We start from the raw sequence: 18,024 nt of genomic DNA on the forward strand, positions 1-18,024 counted from the left end.
TTAAGGTAGATACTGCCTCAAAGTAAAATTAAGATGTATTAAAAAGTTGAGTGTTAAAACCATGAAGCTAAAAGCATTCAAAGAAAGTATAACTACGTGTTCTCAGTTGTTTCGGGTGGGCAGTCATTTGGGGAATGAAACCAATACCATCAGAGAAGAAATAGATATAAAAATAATGGCTTTATACCTCTGTAAGTGAATACTTTAAGTACTCTCAACTTAACACCAGCATATGATTATCTCCATTAACAGAACATTTCTCATTGTTTGGGTAATTTTTCAGTATTTTTCTGTTGTAAATAATGCCACAATGACTATCTTTAATGCATCAGTATTTGATAACAGATGCCTTTATCAAGTTCTTAATGAATGTTGGACCTTGTAATTTATACATTCTTATCTCCTGTAATCATCAGAAAGATGCTATAAGCATCATTTTCTCAATTTTATACCTAAACTCAATTTTGAGATAAAGATAAAAAAAATTGAGTATCTTACTCTTACTGTTGAAGATGATCATAATATCCAGCTGCCTTAAATCTTTCCCTTTTCACTGGTTCCTCCTATCTATATGTATATTTGAAAAGGAGCAAGAGAAAGCAAGAACATACTTTTTTTTTTGGTCAGTCTAAAAGCATGTTTATTTCTGTTGATTTTTTTTTCAAAGAACCAAAATTGGTTCACTTGATTTCTGTTTCATTTATCTGTTATAATTTTTGCCATTTCCTTCTTTTTGTTTGCTTTGGGTCTGGTTTGCTCTTTTTTCTGTACTTCCTTAAGGTAGAAAGTTAGGTTACTGATTTTAGATCTTTCTTTTTTTAAAGGTAGGCAATTACAGCTGTGAATTTTCCTATAAGCACTGCTTTCAGCAAATCCTATTAAGTTTTAGTATGTCATATTATTCTCATTCATCTTGAGGAATTTTCTAATTTCCCTTGTGATTTCTTCTTTTACCCATTGGTTGTTAAGAGTGTGTTGTTTAATTTTTACGTATTTGTGAATTTTTCAGATTTCCTTCTGTTTGGGATTTCTAACTTGGAGACGATAACTTTGTATGATTTTATTCTTTTTTTCTTAAAGATTTTATTTACTTATTTGAGAGAGAGACAGAGAGATCATGAGAGGGGAGGTCAGAGGGAGCAGACTCCCCATGAAGCAGGGAGCCTGATGCGGGACTTGATCCCAGGACTCCGGGACCATGACCTGAGCTAAAGGCAGTCGCTTAACCAACTGAGCCACCCAGGCACCCCGATTTTATTCTTTCTTAATTTCTTAAAGTTTGTTTTGTTGCCTAACGTGGTCTATCTGGGAGAATGTTTTATATGTACTTTAGAAGAATGTAGGGGCGCCTGGGTGGCTCAGTGGGTTAAAGCCTCTGTCTTCTGGTTACTGTCTTGTGCCCTTTCATTTCAACCTGAAGGATTCCAGTTAGCATTTCTTGAATCATGTGTACCAGCAACAAGGTCCCTCCGCTTTTATCTGGAATTCTTAATTTCTCCTACATTTTTGAAGGATAATTGTGTCAGATCCAGAATTTTTGATTGGCAGTTCTCCTCTTCTAGCACTTGGAATATCTCTTCCTCCATGTACTCTGACCTCCATGGTTTCTGATGAAAAAAATCAGCTATTGATCTTACTGAGGATCACTTGTACATGACAGGTTCTTTTGCTTTTGCTGCTTCAAGCTCCCCCTGAACTGGATTTGTAGATCATGTCTTTGGTGAAATTTGAGATGATTTTAGCAATTATTTCCATAAATAATTTCTCTGTTCCTCTTTCTCCCCTCTTTCTGGGACTCTCATTATGCATACATTGGTATACTTGATGGAGTCCCACATATCTCTTTGACTTACTTTTGATATTCCTTCTTTCTGCTCTTCCAACTGGGTAATATCCATTAAGCTAGCTTCAAATTTATTGATATTTTTTCACCTTCCAATATTTATTTGCAAATATACTTGTCTCAGAATTTTTACAAAAGTAATACATGTTTAGTGTAGAAAGTACATAAAATTGTGAAGAAGAAATAACAGTCCTCAGTCACCATCATGTACAAAAAATAAACAATAGCATTGTGTTCCATATCCTGCTTTTCCCTCCACATAACCCATGGTGAGTATTTTCCCACAGCATTAAATATTTCTTTGAAAATGTAATTTTTAAAATAGAACTACCATATGATCCAGTAATCACATAACAGGGTATTTACCCAAAGAATACAAAACACTAATTTGAGAGGTTATATGCACTCTTAACGTTAATCACAGCATTATTTACAGTAGCCAAACTGTGGAACCAGCACATGTCCCATGAATGAATGGATAAACAGTGGAAGAATATTCAGCCATAAAAAAGAATGAAATCTTGCCATTTGTAACAACATGGATGGAGCTAGAGAGTATAATGCTAAGCAAAATAAGTCAGAGAAAAACAAATACCATTTGATTTCACTCACGTGGAATTTAAGAAACAAATGAACAAAGGGAAAAAGACAAACCAAAAACCAAACAGATCGTAGCCTGAGGGGAGGTGGGTGAAATAGGTGAAGGGGATTAAGAGTACACTTCTTGGGGGTGCCTGTGTGGCTCAGTGGGTTAAAGCCTCTGCCTTCAGCTCAGGTCATGATCTCAGGGTCCTGGGATTGAGCCCGCATCCAGCTCTCTGCTCAGCTGTGGGAGTCTGTTTCTCCCCCACACACACACACTTGTGATCTCTGTCAAATAAATAAATAAGATCTTTTTTTTTTAAGAGTATACTTCTTGATGAGAACAAAATAATACATGAAATTGTTGAATCACTGTATTATATACCTGAAAGTAAATTAATACTGTATGTTAACTGTACTGGAATTAAAATAAAAATTAATAAATGTGTTGACTTAAAGATTTAAAAAATAATGTTTGTTTTAGTACTTTGTAGGAAAATAGAAAATGTAATGAAAATTTTAAAGATTAGGCGGAGGTCTTGGCTTCAAAACCACCTCCTGGTCCTCCTGAGTTTCCAGAACTGCCCTTCTGTGTCTCTTGGCGAGTACCTCCTCCTGCGCTCAGCCTCTGAGTGTTAGAGTGGCTCAGGTATCCACCCTTGGCTTTCTTGTATAAATGCTGATTCAAAAATCTTTACTGGATATATAATAGATACCTCAGTTGTAATGTGTACAGTATCTGACTTCTGCCATTTGTTTCCCCCAGGCTCGGTCTATTCCATGTACCTGGCCCCTTTCCTTTCCTGGACAGTGCTAGGTACACTCTTCCTGCAGGATTTCTACACAGCTATGTTCCCAATCTATGGCTTGCTCCTTCATCTTTACCACTATCTCTGCAAGGTCTTTCCTAACATCCTGTTTTAAAATTGGAACACCCTGTGTACTCTTTGTCACCCTCTTTGCTTTTATTTTTCTTTATAACACATATTACCTACCACCTGATGTTCTATGTATTTAATTAGGTTAGTTGATTCATACCTCTCCCTGCTTACATCTGCTGGTGAAACACTCAAAAAGTGAATATTTTCATTTTTGTTACTGTCCTTTACAATGCTGTTATTTGTTTGCTTCCTTTTTTATAACCTCTTTGTTGATATTTGATGAAATATTCTCATGGCTTCCTTTAGTTCTTTGTGTATGATTTCCTTTAGCCCTTTGAGCATATCTAAAATTATCTTTGCCTAGTAAGTCGAATATCTGGATTTACAAACAGTTTTTGGTTTTTTTTCTAGCTTTATTGAAATATATTTGATCTATAATGTGTAAATTTAAGGTTTACAGCATATTGATTTGATACACTTGAATATTACAAAGTGATTACCATACTAGGATTATCACCTCACATAGTTATTCCTTTTTTGGGGGGAGAACATTTAATATTTACTCTGAGCAACTGATAAATATATAATACAGTATTGTTAACTATAGTCACCATGCTATACATTGGATTCCTAGGTCTTACCATAAAACTGGAAGTTTGTACCCTTTGACCAACATCTTTCCATTTGCCCCAGGCCCTAGCCCCTGGCAACCACCATTCTGTTTCTGTGAGTTCAGCTTTTTAAATTCCACATATAAGTGATACGACCCAGTAATTGTCTTTGTGTATCTGACTTGACAGAATAATACTCCTGTGTGTGTGTCATATTCTTTATCCATTCATCCATAGATAAACACTTAGTTTGTCACCATACGTTGTCTAGTGTGAATAATGTTCCAGTTAATAGGAGAGGGCAGATACCTCTTTGATGTCTTGATATCATTTCCTTTGGCTATATACCCAGAATTGTGATTGCTGGGTCATATAGTAGTTCTATTTTTAATTTTTTGAGGATAGCTTTTTTCATAGTAGCGGTACCAATTTACATCCCCACCAACAGTACAAAAGGGTCTCCTTTTCTCCAAATCTTAACCAATACTTGTTAATCTCTTGTCTTTTGGATAGTAGTCTAGATTCTAACAGGTATGGCAGTATCTTATTGTGGTTATGATTTGCATTTCCCTGATAAATAGTGTTACTGAACACTGTTTCATATACCTGTTGGTCATTTGTAGGTCTTCTTTGGGAAAATGTGTACTTAAACCCTCTGCCCTTTTTTAAATCATTTTTTGTGTATTGCTGAGTTGTAATGAATTCTTTTAGTGTTCTCTCCCTTGTTTTTTGCCTTTGTTGCTTGTACTAATGGTATCCAAAAAAAGTAATTGCCAAGACCAGTGTCAGGGAGCTTTTACTGTTTTCTTCTAGTAGTTTTACAGTTTCAGGTCTCATGTTGATGTCTTTAATCCATTTCAGGTTTATGTTTTTGAGGGGTAAAAAGAAAGGAGTACATTTTCATTTTTCTGCATTTTGTTAACCAGTTTTCCCAGCACCATTTAGCAAAGAGTCTGTCCTTTCCCCCATTGATTATTCTTGGATCCCTGTCAAATATTAGTTGACCATATATATGAGGGTTTATTTCTGGGCTCTTGTTTCTGTTCTGTTGGTGTATTTGTCTGTGTTTATGTCAATACCATACTGTTTTATTGCTCTAGCTTTGTAATGTTTGAAAGCTAGTGTGATACCGCTAGCTTTGCGGTTCCTTCTCAAAATTGTGTTAGCTATTTAGGGTCTTTTGTGGTTCCATGTAAATTTAAGGATTTTTTTTTCTATTTCTCTGAAAAAATGTCATTGGAATTTTAAATAGCAATTACATGCATCTGTAGATGGCCCCTGGATTCTGTGGACATTTTAACATTCTTATGATTCATGAACACAGGATATCTTTCCATTTGTGTCTTTAATTTCTTTCATCAGTGTTTTATAGCTTTCAATGTACAGGTCTTTCACCTTGCTTAAATATATTGCTGTTTCTGGTGCTACTATAAATGGGATTGTTTTCCTTTTTAACCTTTTTTGGGGGTGGGGTGGAGAGTGAGCAGGAGTGGGGCAGGGAAGGGCAGAGGGAGAAGGAGAGAAACCCAAGAATCCCAAGCAGGCTAAACACCCAGCACAGAGCCCACCCCGGGGCTCAGTCTCACAACCCTGAGATCATGACTTGAGCTGAAATTAAAGAAATTAAAGAAGAAATTAAAGATGTTTAACTACCTGAGCCACTCAGGTGCCCAGGGATTGTTTTCTTAGAAATTTCGTTTTCATATAGTTTATTGTTAATGTATAGAAATGTGGCTGATTTCTGTACATTGATTTTATATCCTGCAGCTTTGCTGAATTTATTCTAACGGGGTTATTTGTGTGGTTTTTAAGGGTTTTTTAATGCATAAGATATCACTTATAAATGGAGACAGTTTTACTTCTCGTTTTCTGAAATGGATGCCTTTTATTTCTTTTCTTACCTAATTGTTCTGGCTAGGATTTCTAGTACTATAATTGAATATAGGAGTGTTAAGAGTGGGCACCCTTGTCTTGTTCAGGATCTTAGAGGGAGAGCCTTCGTCTTCTTACCACTTGAGTGTGATGTTAGCTATGAACTTGTCACATATGGCCTTTATTAAAATGTTGAGCTGTGTTCCTTCTGTACCTCATTTTTTACTTTTTATCATGAAAGAATATTGACTTTTTGTCCTGTTTTTTTCAGCATCTATTGACATCTTGGATTTTTGTCTTTTATTCTCTTAATGTAGTATGTCATTTATTGGCATGTATATGATGAACAGTCATTACATCCCAAGGATTAATCCCACTTGATAATTGTATATGATCATTTTAATGTACTGTTTCAATTTGGTGTGCTAGTATTTTGATGACAGTTTTTGTGTCTTCATTTATCAGGGATGATAGCCTGTTTTCTTGTAGTGTCCTTATCTGGCTTCGCTATCAGGGTAATTTGGGCCTCTTAAAATGAGTTTGGAAGTCTGGCCTCTTCAATTTTTTGGTAAGAAATTGAGAAGGATTGGTGTTAATTCTTTAAATGTTTGATGAATATATACCAGAAAAACCATCTGGTCCTAGGCTTTTCTGTATTGGGTATGTTTTGATTACCTATTTAATCTTCTTTACTCATTATCGGTTTCTTCTGATTTTCTGTTTCTTCATTATCCACTCTTGGTAAGTTCTGTTTTTAAGAAATTTTCCAATTCTTACAGATCATGCAGTATGTTGGCAATTTGTAAATATATAGTTTCTTTACTAAGTTTTAAAATTCTAATTCCACTATAGTTAACATACAGTGTTTTATTAGTTTCGGGAATACAATATAGTGATTCAACAACTCTTATAGAAATTTTTTTAAAGATTATTTATTTATTTATTTGAAAGACAGAGATCACAAGTAGGCAGAAAGGCTGGCAGAGAGAGAGAGGAAGGGAAGCAGATTCCCCTCTCAGCAGAGAGCCCGACGTGGGGCTTGATCCCAGGACCCTGGGGTCATGACCCGAGCTGAAGGCAGAGGCTTTAACCCACTGAGCCACCCAGGCGACCCAACAACTCTTAACATTACTCAGTGCTCATCATAAGTGTACTCTTACACCCTACGACCTATTTCACCCATCTCTCTCCCCACCTCCCAACCAGTAACCATCAGTTTGTTCTCTATAATGAAGACTTGGTTTGTGTCTCTCTCCTTTTTTAAATTCCACTTACAGGTGAAATAATTTCACTTAACCTATCTATCTATATGGTATCATTTGTAATGTCTCCTCATTTCTTTTTTTTTTTTTAAGGATTTTTATTTATTTATTTGACAGAGAGAGATCACAAGTAGGCAGAGAGGCAGGCAGAGAGAGGGGAGGAAGCAGGCTCCCCACCGAGCAGAGAGCCCGATGCGGGACTCGATCCCAGGACCCTGAGATCATGACCTGAGCCGAAGGCAGCGGCTTAACCCACTGAGCCACCCAGGCGCCCCTGTCTCCTCATTTCTGATTTAAGTTTTCACTCCTATTTTCTTAGTCTATCTAGAATTTCATCTATTTCGTTTATCTTTTCAAAAAAACCCTTAGGTGTTTTGTTTTGGTTTTTTGGGGGAGTCTCTATTTCATTTATTTCTGCTGTGATCATTATTTCCCTGCCTTCTACTAACTTCAGGATTCGTTTGTTCTTTTGTATCCTTGAGTTATAAAGTTAGGTTGTATATTTTAGATCTTTCTTGTTTTTTACTGTAGTCATTAATCCCTATAAACTTCTCTTTTCTACTTTTGGTAGAAGAGTTTTGATAAGTTTTGATAGGCTTCCATTGTCTTTTGACCTGATATTTTTAAATTTCCCTTTTGACTTCTTTTTTTTTTTTGAGTCATTGGTTCTTCACAAGTGTATTGTTTAGTTTCCACATATTGTGAATTTTCCAGTTTTCCTCCTGTTAATTGATTTCTAGTTTTATACCATTGTGGTTAGGAAAGATACTTGGTGTAATTTCAGTCTCTTAAATTTGCTAAGACTTATTTTGTAACTTACTATGTAATCTATGTGGAAGAATGTTCTATGTGCAGTTGAGAAGAGTGTGTATTCTGCTATTCAGTCAAATGTTTTGACTATGGACTCTGAAAAACAATCTGAGGGGTTTACAGTGGCGGGGGGGTGGGAGGTTGGGGTACCAGGTGGTGGGTATTATAGAGGGCACAGCTTGCATGGAGCACTGGGTGTGGTGAAAAAATAATGAATACTGTTTTTCTGAAAATAAATTGAAAAAAAAAAAAGAAATAAGAAAAAAAAATGTTTTGTATATTCCTGGTAGGTTGCCATTTGCAATAATATGGATGGAGCTTTCTAGAAAGTATTACGCTAAGGTGAAAAGTCAGAGAAAAACAAATACCATAGGATTTCAGTATTTGTGGAATTTAAGAAACAAAACAAGCAAAGGGAAAAGATAGGCAAACCAAGAAACACACTCTTATCTATACAGAACAAACTGATGGTTACAGGGTGTAGATATTGGGGGGTTGGGTTAAATAGGTAATAGGGATTAAGCAATACACTTGGGATGAGCACTGACTGGCTGTTGAATGAAAGTGTTGAATCATTATATTGTACACCTGAAACTAATATCACACTGTATTAACTGGAATTTAAATAAAAACTTTTTAAAAGGTATAGTTTAAATTCAACATTTCCTTATATTCTGTTGGGACAGTTTATCCATTGGTGAAAAAAGTAGAGTATGGACATCCCCTATCATCTATTATTAATCTGTTTCTCCCTTCAGATCTGTTAGTATTTGCTTTTAATGTATTTGGGTGCTCCAGTATTGTATGTATATAATTTACAATTGCTATATACTCTTTGAATTAACCCCTTTATCATTATATAATGACCTTCTTTGTCTTTTTTTTTAAGATCTTATTTATTTGACACAGAGAGAGATCACAAGTAGGCAGAGAGGCAGGCAGAGAGAGAGGGGGAAGCAGGCTCCCTGCTGAGCAGAGAGCCCAATGCAGGGCTCGATCCCAGGACCCTGGGATCACGACCAGAGCCAAAGGCAGAGGCTTAACCCACTGAGCCACCCAGGTGCCCCTCTTTGTCTCTTGTTACAGGTTTTTAGTAAAAGTATTTTGTCTGATACAAGTACAGCAACCCATGCTCTCCCTCTGTTTCTGTTGCATAGAATATCTTTTTCATTCCTTCACTTTGAGTCTGCATGTATCTTTAAAGCCGGAGTGAGTCCCTTGTAAGCTGCTGAGACTTCGTTTAAATTTTATTTAAATTCAATTAATTAACATATATGTTATTTGTTTCGGGGGTACAGGTCTGTAATTCATCAGTCTTATATAATATCCAGTGCTCTTTACAACAGATACCCTCCCCACTGTCCGTCACCCACTTAGCCCAACCCTCCACCCCTCTCTACTCCAGCAACCTACATAAGAGCCCTTATGCTTTGTCTCCCTCTCTGCGTTTATCTTGTTTCATTTTTTTCTCTCTTCCCCTCTGATCCTCTGCCTTGTTTCTTAAATTCCACATGTCAATGAGATCATATGGTAATTGTCTTTCTCTGATTGACTTATTTCGTTTAGTATAATACCCTCTAGTTCATCCATGTTGTTGCAAATGGCAAGATTTCATTTTTGATGGCTGCATAATAATCCTGTGTGTGTGTGTGTGTGTGTGTGTGTGTGTGTGTAGTTATATACCACATCTTTATCCATTCATCTGTCAATGGACATCTGGGCTCTTTCCATAATTTAGCAACATTGATGCTATAAACATTGGGGTGCAGGTGACCCTTCAGATCACTACATTTGTATCTTTGGGGTAAATATCCAGTAGTGCAATTGCTGCGTTGTAGGGTAGCTTTATTTTCAACTTTTGGAGCAACCTCCATACTGTTTTCCAGAGTGGCTGCACTAGCTAGAAGGGTTCCCTTTCTCCACATCCTTGCCAACGTCTGTCGTTTCCTGATTTGTTAATTTTAGCCATTCTGACTGATACGAGGTGGTATCTCATTGTGGTTTTGATTTGTATTCCCCTGATGCCAAGTGCTATTGAGTACTTTTTCTTGTGTCTTTTGGATGTCGTCTTTGGAGAAATGTCTCTTCATGTCTTCTTCCCATTTCTTGATTCCGTTTTGTTTTTTTAATCCATCCAGCCATACCGTGCCCTTTAATTGGAAAATCAGTACATCTGCATTTAGAGTAATTATTGATAGGCGAGGACTTAGTAATGCCATCTTACTGTTTTCTGGCTGTTCTGTATTTTCCTGTCCTTTATTCCTCTCCCCCTGCCTTTCTTTGTGAATTGATGGTTTCCCATAGTAGTATGCTTTGATTCCTTTTTGTTTATCTTTTTTCTATCTAATCTAGGTTTTTGTTTTGTGGTTACCATGAGCTTTACATAAAACATAGATAAGTTTTTTTTAAGCTGATAACAACTTCGGTCACACACAAATACTCTACCCTTTAACTTTCCCCAACCTTATTTTATGTTTTTAATGTTCCATTTACCTCTTCTCAAATTGTATATTCATTAATAAATTATTTTAGCTCTTGCTATTTTTTAATATTTTTGTCCTTTGAACTTTATCATCCATGGGTGATCATTTGTTTGTTTATTTTGTTTGTTAATTTTTACAAACCCTTGTGTCAGGGTTGACTTTCAGTAGATCACAGTGAGGATTCTGCTCTCCGACCCGGAAGCAGGTCATCTATGAATAGTTTAGCTCCAGGTTCCCACAAATGTGCATTGTGTGACAGGCAAGGGGGCAGCCCTCTTTCTGGCCATATCCCATTTCCTGGGATGAGCAGCTATACGCACCGGACCCTGGTCCCAACAGGTGGCAGGGACGGTGGGGAACCGGCTGGCTGAGGCCAGCTGAGGCCCCATGACCCTGCTGTATTATTATTCCGCCTGGGTGGGATCCTGACTTAGAGGCATTCAGTCATAATCCCATAAATCATACCTTCACCCATGGGTGATTCTTTAAGACCATGTTCTCCTGGGGCTCCTCACAGTGTCAGTATCTGGTTCATAGGCCACTCCAGGGTGTGTAGCTGGGACCAAGGTCTTTTAAGTCTATTACCCAGTAGGCAATTGAGTGAGACTCTCCACCACCCCCATCCTTGGGTTTATGGGGTTAGGTTCCCCAACTCCAACAAAGGCACTTTTGTTCATGGGTGGATGCCAGTTGTTGCATAGGGGCAATGAGATATGTCTTATTTGGCCATAATGCTGACATCACTGCTCATGCTCATGTTGCTGTAATTTCTTTTTCCTTTGTGTGTTTCATAGTCTTGTTTCTTTGTATACCTCATAGTTTTTTTGTTGTTGTTGAATGGTGGACATTTTTAATACTATAATGTGGCAACTTTGGAAATCAAATTCTCACCCTTCACCAGGGTTTGTTATGGTTTGTTGTTTCTTTAGACTTTCCTGACCTGATTTCATAATTATATGATCATCAGAATCTATGCTCTTAGATAGTGGTTAGCTAGTGATTTGCCTTAAACTCCTGAACAAAAAAAAACATACTAACCTTCCCCCACCCCAGTCTTTGCACAGGTAGGTTCTCTGTATATGTTAGTATCTTCAATGGCAATACTCATATCTTCACTGCTTAACCAGGATGTTTACAAACTCTGCCTTAGCCTTCACTTGTGACTTGAACAGAGCCTGATGACCACGAAGGCATGTAGAACTTAGGGCTTTCTCTGGACTTTCCTGAGAATGTGCTTAACTTTGGACATACATGTGGCCTCCTAGATTCCTAGGAGTCTGTGAAACTTTTCCAAGCCCTTATTCTCCAGAGCATCTCACACCCTAGTCTTTTCCCCTCAAGCTTTTCAGTTTGTCTGTTGAATGCAATTGTTTGCCTTGTCCCATGAAGCGGGGATTAATGCATTTACTATTTAATATTTTCAACAGATGTTCACCCCACCCTTGGGAGCATTCCAAATCAAGCAAAAATGTTTGATATCTTAAGCACTGTTGAAAATGCAAGCGAGTTTATTAAGCAAGAATATATGGCTGGAGGTTTGGGTTTGAAGGCCAGTTAATAGTGCACAATTTAGTCATTCTCCCCCATTACCTTAGAGGCTAGTATTGATGAGTTTTTAGACTTTGTGGTGGCAGAGCTTAGTAGAAGTAAGCAGTAGAGTCTTCTCCTTTGCAACTTGGTTCATGTTTAAAAATGGGACTGTATGGGGTGCCTGGGTGGGTCATTGGGTTAAGCCTCTGCCTCCAGCTAAGGTTATGATCTCAGGGTCTTGAGATTGAGCCCCGTGTTGGCTTCTCTCCGCAGCAGGGAGCCTGCTTCCTCCTTTGTCTCTGTCTGCCTCTCTGTCTACTTGTGATCTCTCTCTCTCTCTCTGTCAAAGAAATAAATAAAATCTTTAAAAAAAAAAGTGGGACTGTAGAGCATGTGATTCCTCACTGTAGTGAAGAAGGTGATACAAGCTTAGAGCATGGAAAGCATAATAGAGTACTGAAGGCCTGATGGGATAAAACTGACCTGTCAGCAAGTATGACAGCAGGCATTTACAGTGCAATAGTTGCTTATGTTCTTCCCAGTAGCATCCTTACAGAAAGTGAAATTGATCTCATTGGAGAAATCACCTTTAGGCAGACCATCTTGCCTTGGGTCTTAAGTCCTTGCTTCTATTTGCTCCCTCTGTTGGACTTTCACAGTGGATGTCTTCTCAACACCGTATTCCAGGCAGCCGCATACTCTTAAATATTTTATACACGGGGCTAACTTTAAGCACTATTTTAACACTGTCTTTTTCCTTTTTTAAGAGTTGGGGTGGAAAGGAGAACGGCTTTGGACTTGCAGAATGTTGTAGAGACTTGCATATGATGGTAAGTAATTCTGGGGTATTGGTGTCTTTTGGCAGAGTTATGTGTGGTCTCTTTTTGAGCCTTACTTTATGGTAAGGCTCAAATATATGGTATATTAAGTTGCCGCTTGAAATCAGGACCTTTGAGGAACATGAGCTCAATTGAGACATAACACACCTCATCTAGAAATGCTTGGGCTCTCAGTGTGCTGACAGTAGGAAGAATCTCAGAAACACAGTGTATGTTCATACCCAGCTCTTGAGTAGAAAGCTGTATTTGGTAAATAGGTTTAAAAGTGTTGAAAAATCCCAGAAAGTGTATTTGTTTGCATTCTCTTACTGGAACTATTGGAACTCTGAGCAGTATAGCATGGTTTTTAAGAATGGATGCTTGGGGAATAGTCCTGCCATGAAGGTTATTGAGAACTTAAAATGTTCTGTGTGTTTTACATGTTTACTCTTCATGTTCTGTCCTTATACCTTTCATCCATGCTTTGGATAAAAGGTTAGGGCATCCTCCCTTCTGCTTTGTTAGGTTGTTTTGGAACCACAAGGCACAATTGGATTTGTTAAAAACGGTTCTGTGCCAAGAAGCAATTATATTTTCCAACAGATGTTGCTATTTTTGTCAGTTTGTCATGCACAGGACAAATAGCTGTAATGAAATTTAGTGAATTTATCTTACCAAGCTTTTCCCCCTTGGGAAAATGGTTTTTTTTTTTTTCTGGTCGAAGAAAACTACAAATTAAAACAAATTACTTTCCTGCCTTAATTGGTATACTTTCTTTAGTGTGTGTTCTATGAATGAATATTGGGTAATACGGAGGTTAGTGTTGTCTATTTAATAAAGCTACATAAATCTTAAAGAGTATTCAGCTTGGAATTCTAATTAAGAGAAAATAACTTTCATCTTCAATTTGGTTAATTCTGAGCCTCCTTTTGTATATCAAGCTTGTTCTTTACCCTTTGTCAAAACAGTGTGATAACACTGTACTGTTTGTATGATGTCTGTCTGGGGCCCAGTCTGTGTTAAGAAATCACACATCCTTTTATTTATTGATATTTGGTATATCAGTGAGACTTTGAAAAATATGTGTATTTTAAAAGGGAGTAATACCTATGCATGTTTTTAAAAATACATATATATATGGAATTTTAAAATAATTGTATACTGTAATTCTTTCGATTTAAAAAATTTATTATATATAATAATTTAATTATATAATAATTCTCCATTTCAGAGGCAACCACTGCTACTGGTTTCTTTTAAGGATTCATTTTAATGGGCATGCCGTTGTCATCTTAATTTTGTTTTTGCTTTTCAGAGTTAAAGTGGATTTTTGTCATGGTCTGGTTTATATTGACTTGGTATTTACCTATGCAGAAAAGCATTTTGAGACCATGGGAAGTGGTGTAGAATGGTATGAAAGGGTATTTAAAGAATTAAGAAGGCACACTAATGAAGCACAGTTTGAAAAAATATTTCAAAAGGTGATGATATACACTAAAGTTTCCATAAAAATGTTCTTTTCCACTCCCAAGTTGGTACTTAGACCCTTGTATTTGTTCTCCATCCTTTCTTGGATTCTTATTCATTATTGCTTGGCAGACTTGCCTCTCCTTTTCCTCTTGAGAATAGCCACAGTCAGAATTAATCTCTTGAAAGAAAGGGCATCTGATAACTTATAAGTAAGAAATGTGAAGGCTTTGGAGCTCTGGTCGCCATCCTCCTGATTTTGTGTTATAAGATATCTGAGCTCTGCTAAGATGAGGGGTGAAGGCACTGTAGCTGCTGACTACACTGCTCATTCTGCTGCTACAGTGAGTTGGACAGGTGGTTAGGACTTTGGAGGAAGTTTTGAGGAGAAGACAGTATCTGATTCTTTCATGTCCTTTATACACAGAAATACCCACCCAGTGCAACTACACTACACTTTGAGTTCTATGCAGACCCTGGGGCCGAGGTCAAAATCGAGAAAAGGGTGAGTCTCATTGACTTGTTCTGATAGAGTCTATGATGTACTGTAACTGGGGTTGACTTCTGGGACTCCTCAATTAAATGAAGGGATGCTTTTGAGCTTCATTGCTGCCCTCCCAAATTAAACATACCTAGTACCTTCTCAGAAATAACTATTCATTGTATGCCCAGCTCTGATAAGTTTGGATCTTACTTATGTTGGAGCTGCTGAAAGACAGGACTCCCCTATGAGGCATTGCCATAACTTGGTGCATTTTTCTCTACTTAGCCAGTTTGTAAGAAGCCTGTACATTGCTTACAAGGTCCTGCTTCGATTATCTAGTCATTCCATATTCTTTGAGGAGGTACTAAAATTCAGTTTTGTTTATAAGTAGCTTAGTGAATAGATTTTTTTCTACCTGTAGCATAATTTCTAGATCAATGGCGCCCTGAAAACAGCTGTAGTGCATATTTAGAGTGGAAGCCATTTTCATGGATTTGGTCTTTGCTATGAATACAGAGGCTGTGGGAATTAAGTTAGGTTTAAAAAAAGGGTAAGGGAGAGAAAAGAGACAAAACAGACAATACAGAGAACAAATTGGTGGTTGCTGGAGTGGAGGTGGGTGGGGGAGTTAAATAATAAAGGGGATTAAAAGTAACCCTTACCATGATGAGCATTGAGTAATGTGTGGAAGTGCTGAATCATTATACTGTACACTTGAAACAAATACAACAGTGTATATTAATTATACTTCAATTAAAAAATAAAACTTTTAAAAGGGATAAGGAAGAATATTATGTCTGACTGTGTGCATTATATTTTGATACTGTTGTCTTCAAAGAAGCTTTTTTGAGAATATTCTGTATATAAAATGGGTATTTGGGGGGACTCTAAAGTTACCTTAATTTTAAGAGCATTCAGATAGGCTTCAACCTAGGGTGACATCTTAGTATTCAGACAGCTCTCTTTTAGTCTTATGGAACGGGAAGCTAAGGTATTAACAATGACTTCTGACAACTCTATCTTTTTAATTTCAGACAACTAGTAACACACTACATTATATTCACATAGAGCAACTTGACAAGGTAAGAAGAATCTTTGACTGTTGGCCAGTTTCCTAACATTCAGTTTACTTTTTGTTCCTAACCAGTTTTTTTTTCTAATGTAGATTTCAGAAAGCCCTTCTGAAATCATGGAATCGCTTACCAAAATGTATAGCATTCCTAAGGACAAGCAGGTATGATAGGTCCTAATATTTATCTAAAGGGTGTGGATTGTCATCCATGTAGATTAATGGTACTTATAGGGCTGGGAGACAGCATATCAGAAAGGAAGGAGTCAGATCATGGGTAAATTAGCCTCTGAGCCTTAGTTTCCTCATCTTTTATGAGGCCAACATCTGCTCACTTCCTAGTTAGGTTTTTATGAGAATTGAGAAAGACATAAGCTGCTTTACTCATCATGCAAAATGGAGTGTTAGTATCTCAACACTTTACATATGAAAGAGAAAACATTTAGTTGTAGTTTTTCTGGTCATTCTTATGGTGATAAAATATTTGATTAATAACAATCAGAACTCTTATGAATGTCTTCAGCTTGTTGCCAAGAACTATCACTATACCGTTTTACCAAATACCCCAATAGGTAAGATTTAGCCATTAGAAAGTACATTCTCCGTTTTCATTGGTTTCCTAATTTAGGTCTTCTATTCCTACAGATGCTGTTATTTACACACATACGGCTGGCCCATGGCTTTTCTAATCACAGGAAACGATTGCAGGCTGTTCAAGCCAGGCTGCATGCAATATCTATATTAGGTAAGAGACTATAACACTATAAATAACAGGCCCTGATTAGGCAATTTAGACATGATTTCCTTTGAGCTTCATCTATGTCTTTGTTGCTGTGAGGCTTAATTGTAGTTATCTAGGTGGCAAATTAATGTGTAAAATTGCCTGCATTTCTAATGTTCACTATATTCATCATTTTTGAGCTTGTTAATGTTGTATTAGAAAACAGTATAATACTTAACAGATATTGCCTGGGTTTAGTCTTGATTTTGGCCCTTTTTCTTTTAGATGGATGTTCAGGTAGTCCTCTCTCCTAGCCCCTATTCTTCCTTTTGCCATTTCATCTTCCTCTTCTGTCCTGTCAGTAGTACAATTTTGAAGTTAGAAGATATTAATTAAGAAGTCAATACTGTGCATTTTACTTTTACTTCAGAGTGGTAGAATGGAAAGGACATTGGTTTTGGAATCAGTCCTGGGCTCTCATCCGGATTCTGCAGATGATTAGTGCTACATGTTTATGCTTTTGGCCTGTTTCTTCATTTAATATTGGGATAGCACTTACCTTATAGACTGATACAAGGATTAAATGAAAACCTATAAAGCACCTAACACAGGCTAGGCACTTAGAAGGTATGAAATGGTAGCTGCTGTTAATATTACCAGCTTTTGTTATGTTACTTGTTTTTCTCCTCTTTTAAACTATGAATTCTTGAAGTGAAATTCATACTCTTCTTTTTGTACTCACACCTCGCATAACTTCTGGCACATTAATGGATACATGTTTGTTTAACTAAATGAATGTGCTTGACTCCATTAGTTGCACTTCAGTAGACTGTGTCTACTATTACGTCTGTGTGGGATTCATTGAAAGTGAATTATACGTATTCTCAACTTTTACTCCACAGTGTCAATTACAAGTTTCTGACTTAGTCTGCAGTAGTCCAAAATTCTGTTCTTTACAGCCTGTGTAAGTGTTTCCAATGAAAAACAGAAGTATCACATGAAGAGACTAGTCTTCATGTGAAGTCTATACGAAAGGCATAATAGTTGCTCTATCAAGTAATGATACTATAAAAAATTAGCTCTTCACTTTCTCTTCATACTTCCATTCCCCAAAATCTTTGCTCATGACTACCAGTACTAATAATAGGAGAATCTGTCAATTTGGAGGACATTTAAGGCTTATCACCCTATTTGATCAATCTTCCAAAACTCAGTGATTCTGCCCTTCAGTGCTGGTTGGAAGGGACTCTTTTCCCAGAATCAGTAGGTGCCAAAGGTTTGTCATTGGGCAGTGGCTTAACCACTGCCTTCTTGCCTAAAGTGTTTATTTCTCCTTTTGCAGTGTATTCCAATGCCTTGCAGGAGTCAGCAAACAGTATCTTATATAATGGGTTGATAGAGGAGTTGGTAGATGTCCTTCAGATAACAGATAAGCAGCTTATGGTAAGTACTAATATTCTAATGTGTATGTCAGGCTCCTGTGTATTTTGTTTATTTTCCTTTCGGTTTCTCCCAGGGGTTTAGAATGAGTTCCAAAGGGGGAGTTTAGTTGTTTTACATCTTCCTCTTTGGATATTTAGCTACAAAATTA

The 18,024-nt window shown here is 37.1% G+C and overlaps 1 protein-coding gene across 10 annotated transcripts in view; it reads left to right on the forward strand.

Annotated features, from left to right (window-relative positions):
* The window catches only part of HUWE1 (HECT, UBA and WWE domain containing E3 ubiquitin protein ligase 1), a 169,904-nt gene that overhangs the window by 49,476 nt on the left and 102,404 nt on the right, over nt 1–18,024 (forward strand). For all 10 annotated transcript variants that reach the window (XM_044234530.1, XM_044234531.1, XM_044234529.1 and 7 more), the window contains 6 exons: nt 12,642–12,704; nt 14,587–14,664; nt 15,678–15,725; nt 15,809–15,877; nt 16,358–16,457; nt 17,776–17,876. In XM_044234530.1, the coding sequence (XP_044090465.1) occupies nt 12,642–12,704; nt 14,587–14,664; nt 15,678–15,725; nt 15,809–15,877; nt 16,358–16,457; nt 17,776–17,876 (459 nt within the window). The remainder of the gene's footprint in view (nt 1–12,641; nt 12,705–14,586; nt 14,665–15,677; nt 15,726–15,808; nt 15,878–16,357; nt 16,458–17,775; nt 17,877–18,024) is intronic.

Source organism: Neovison vison, chromosome X, assembly GCF_020171115.1.
Source record: "Neovison vison isolate M4711 chromosome X, ASM_NN_V1, whole genome shotgun sequence".
In the NCBI taxonomy this organism is placed as follows: Eukaryota; Metazoa; Chordata; class Mammalia; order Carnivora; family Mustelidae; genus Neogale; species Neogale vison.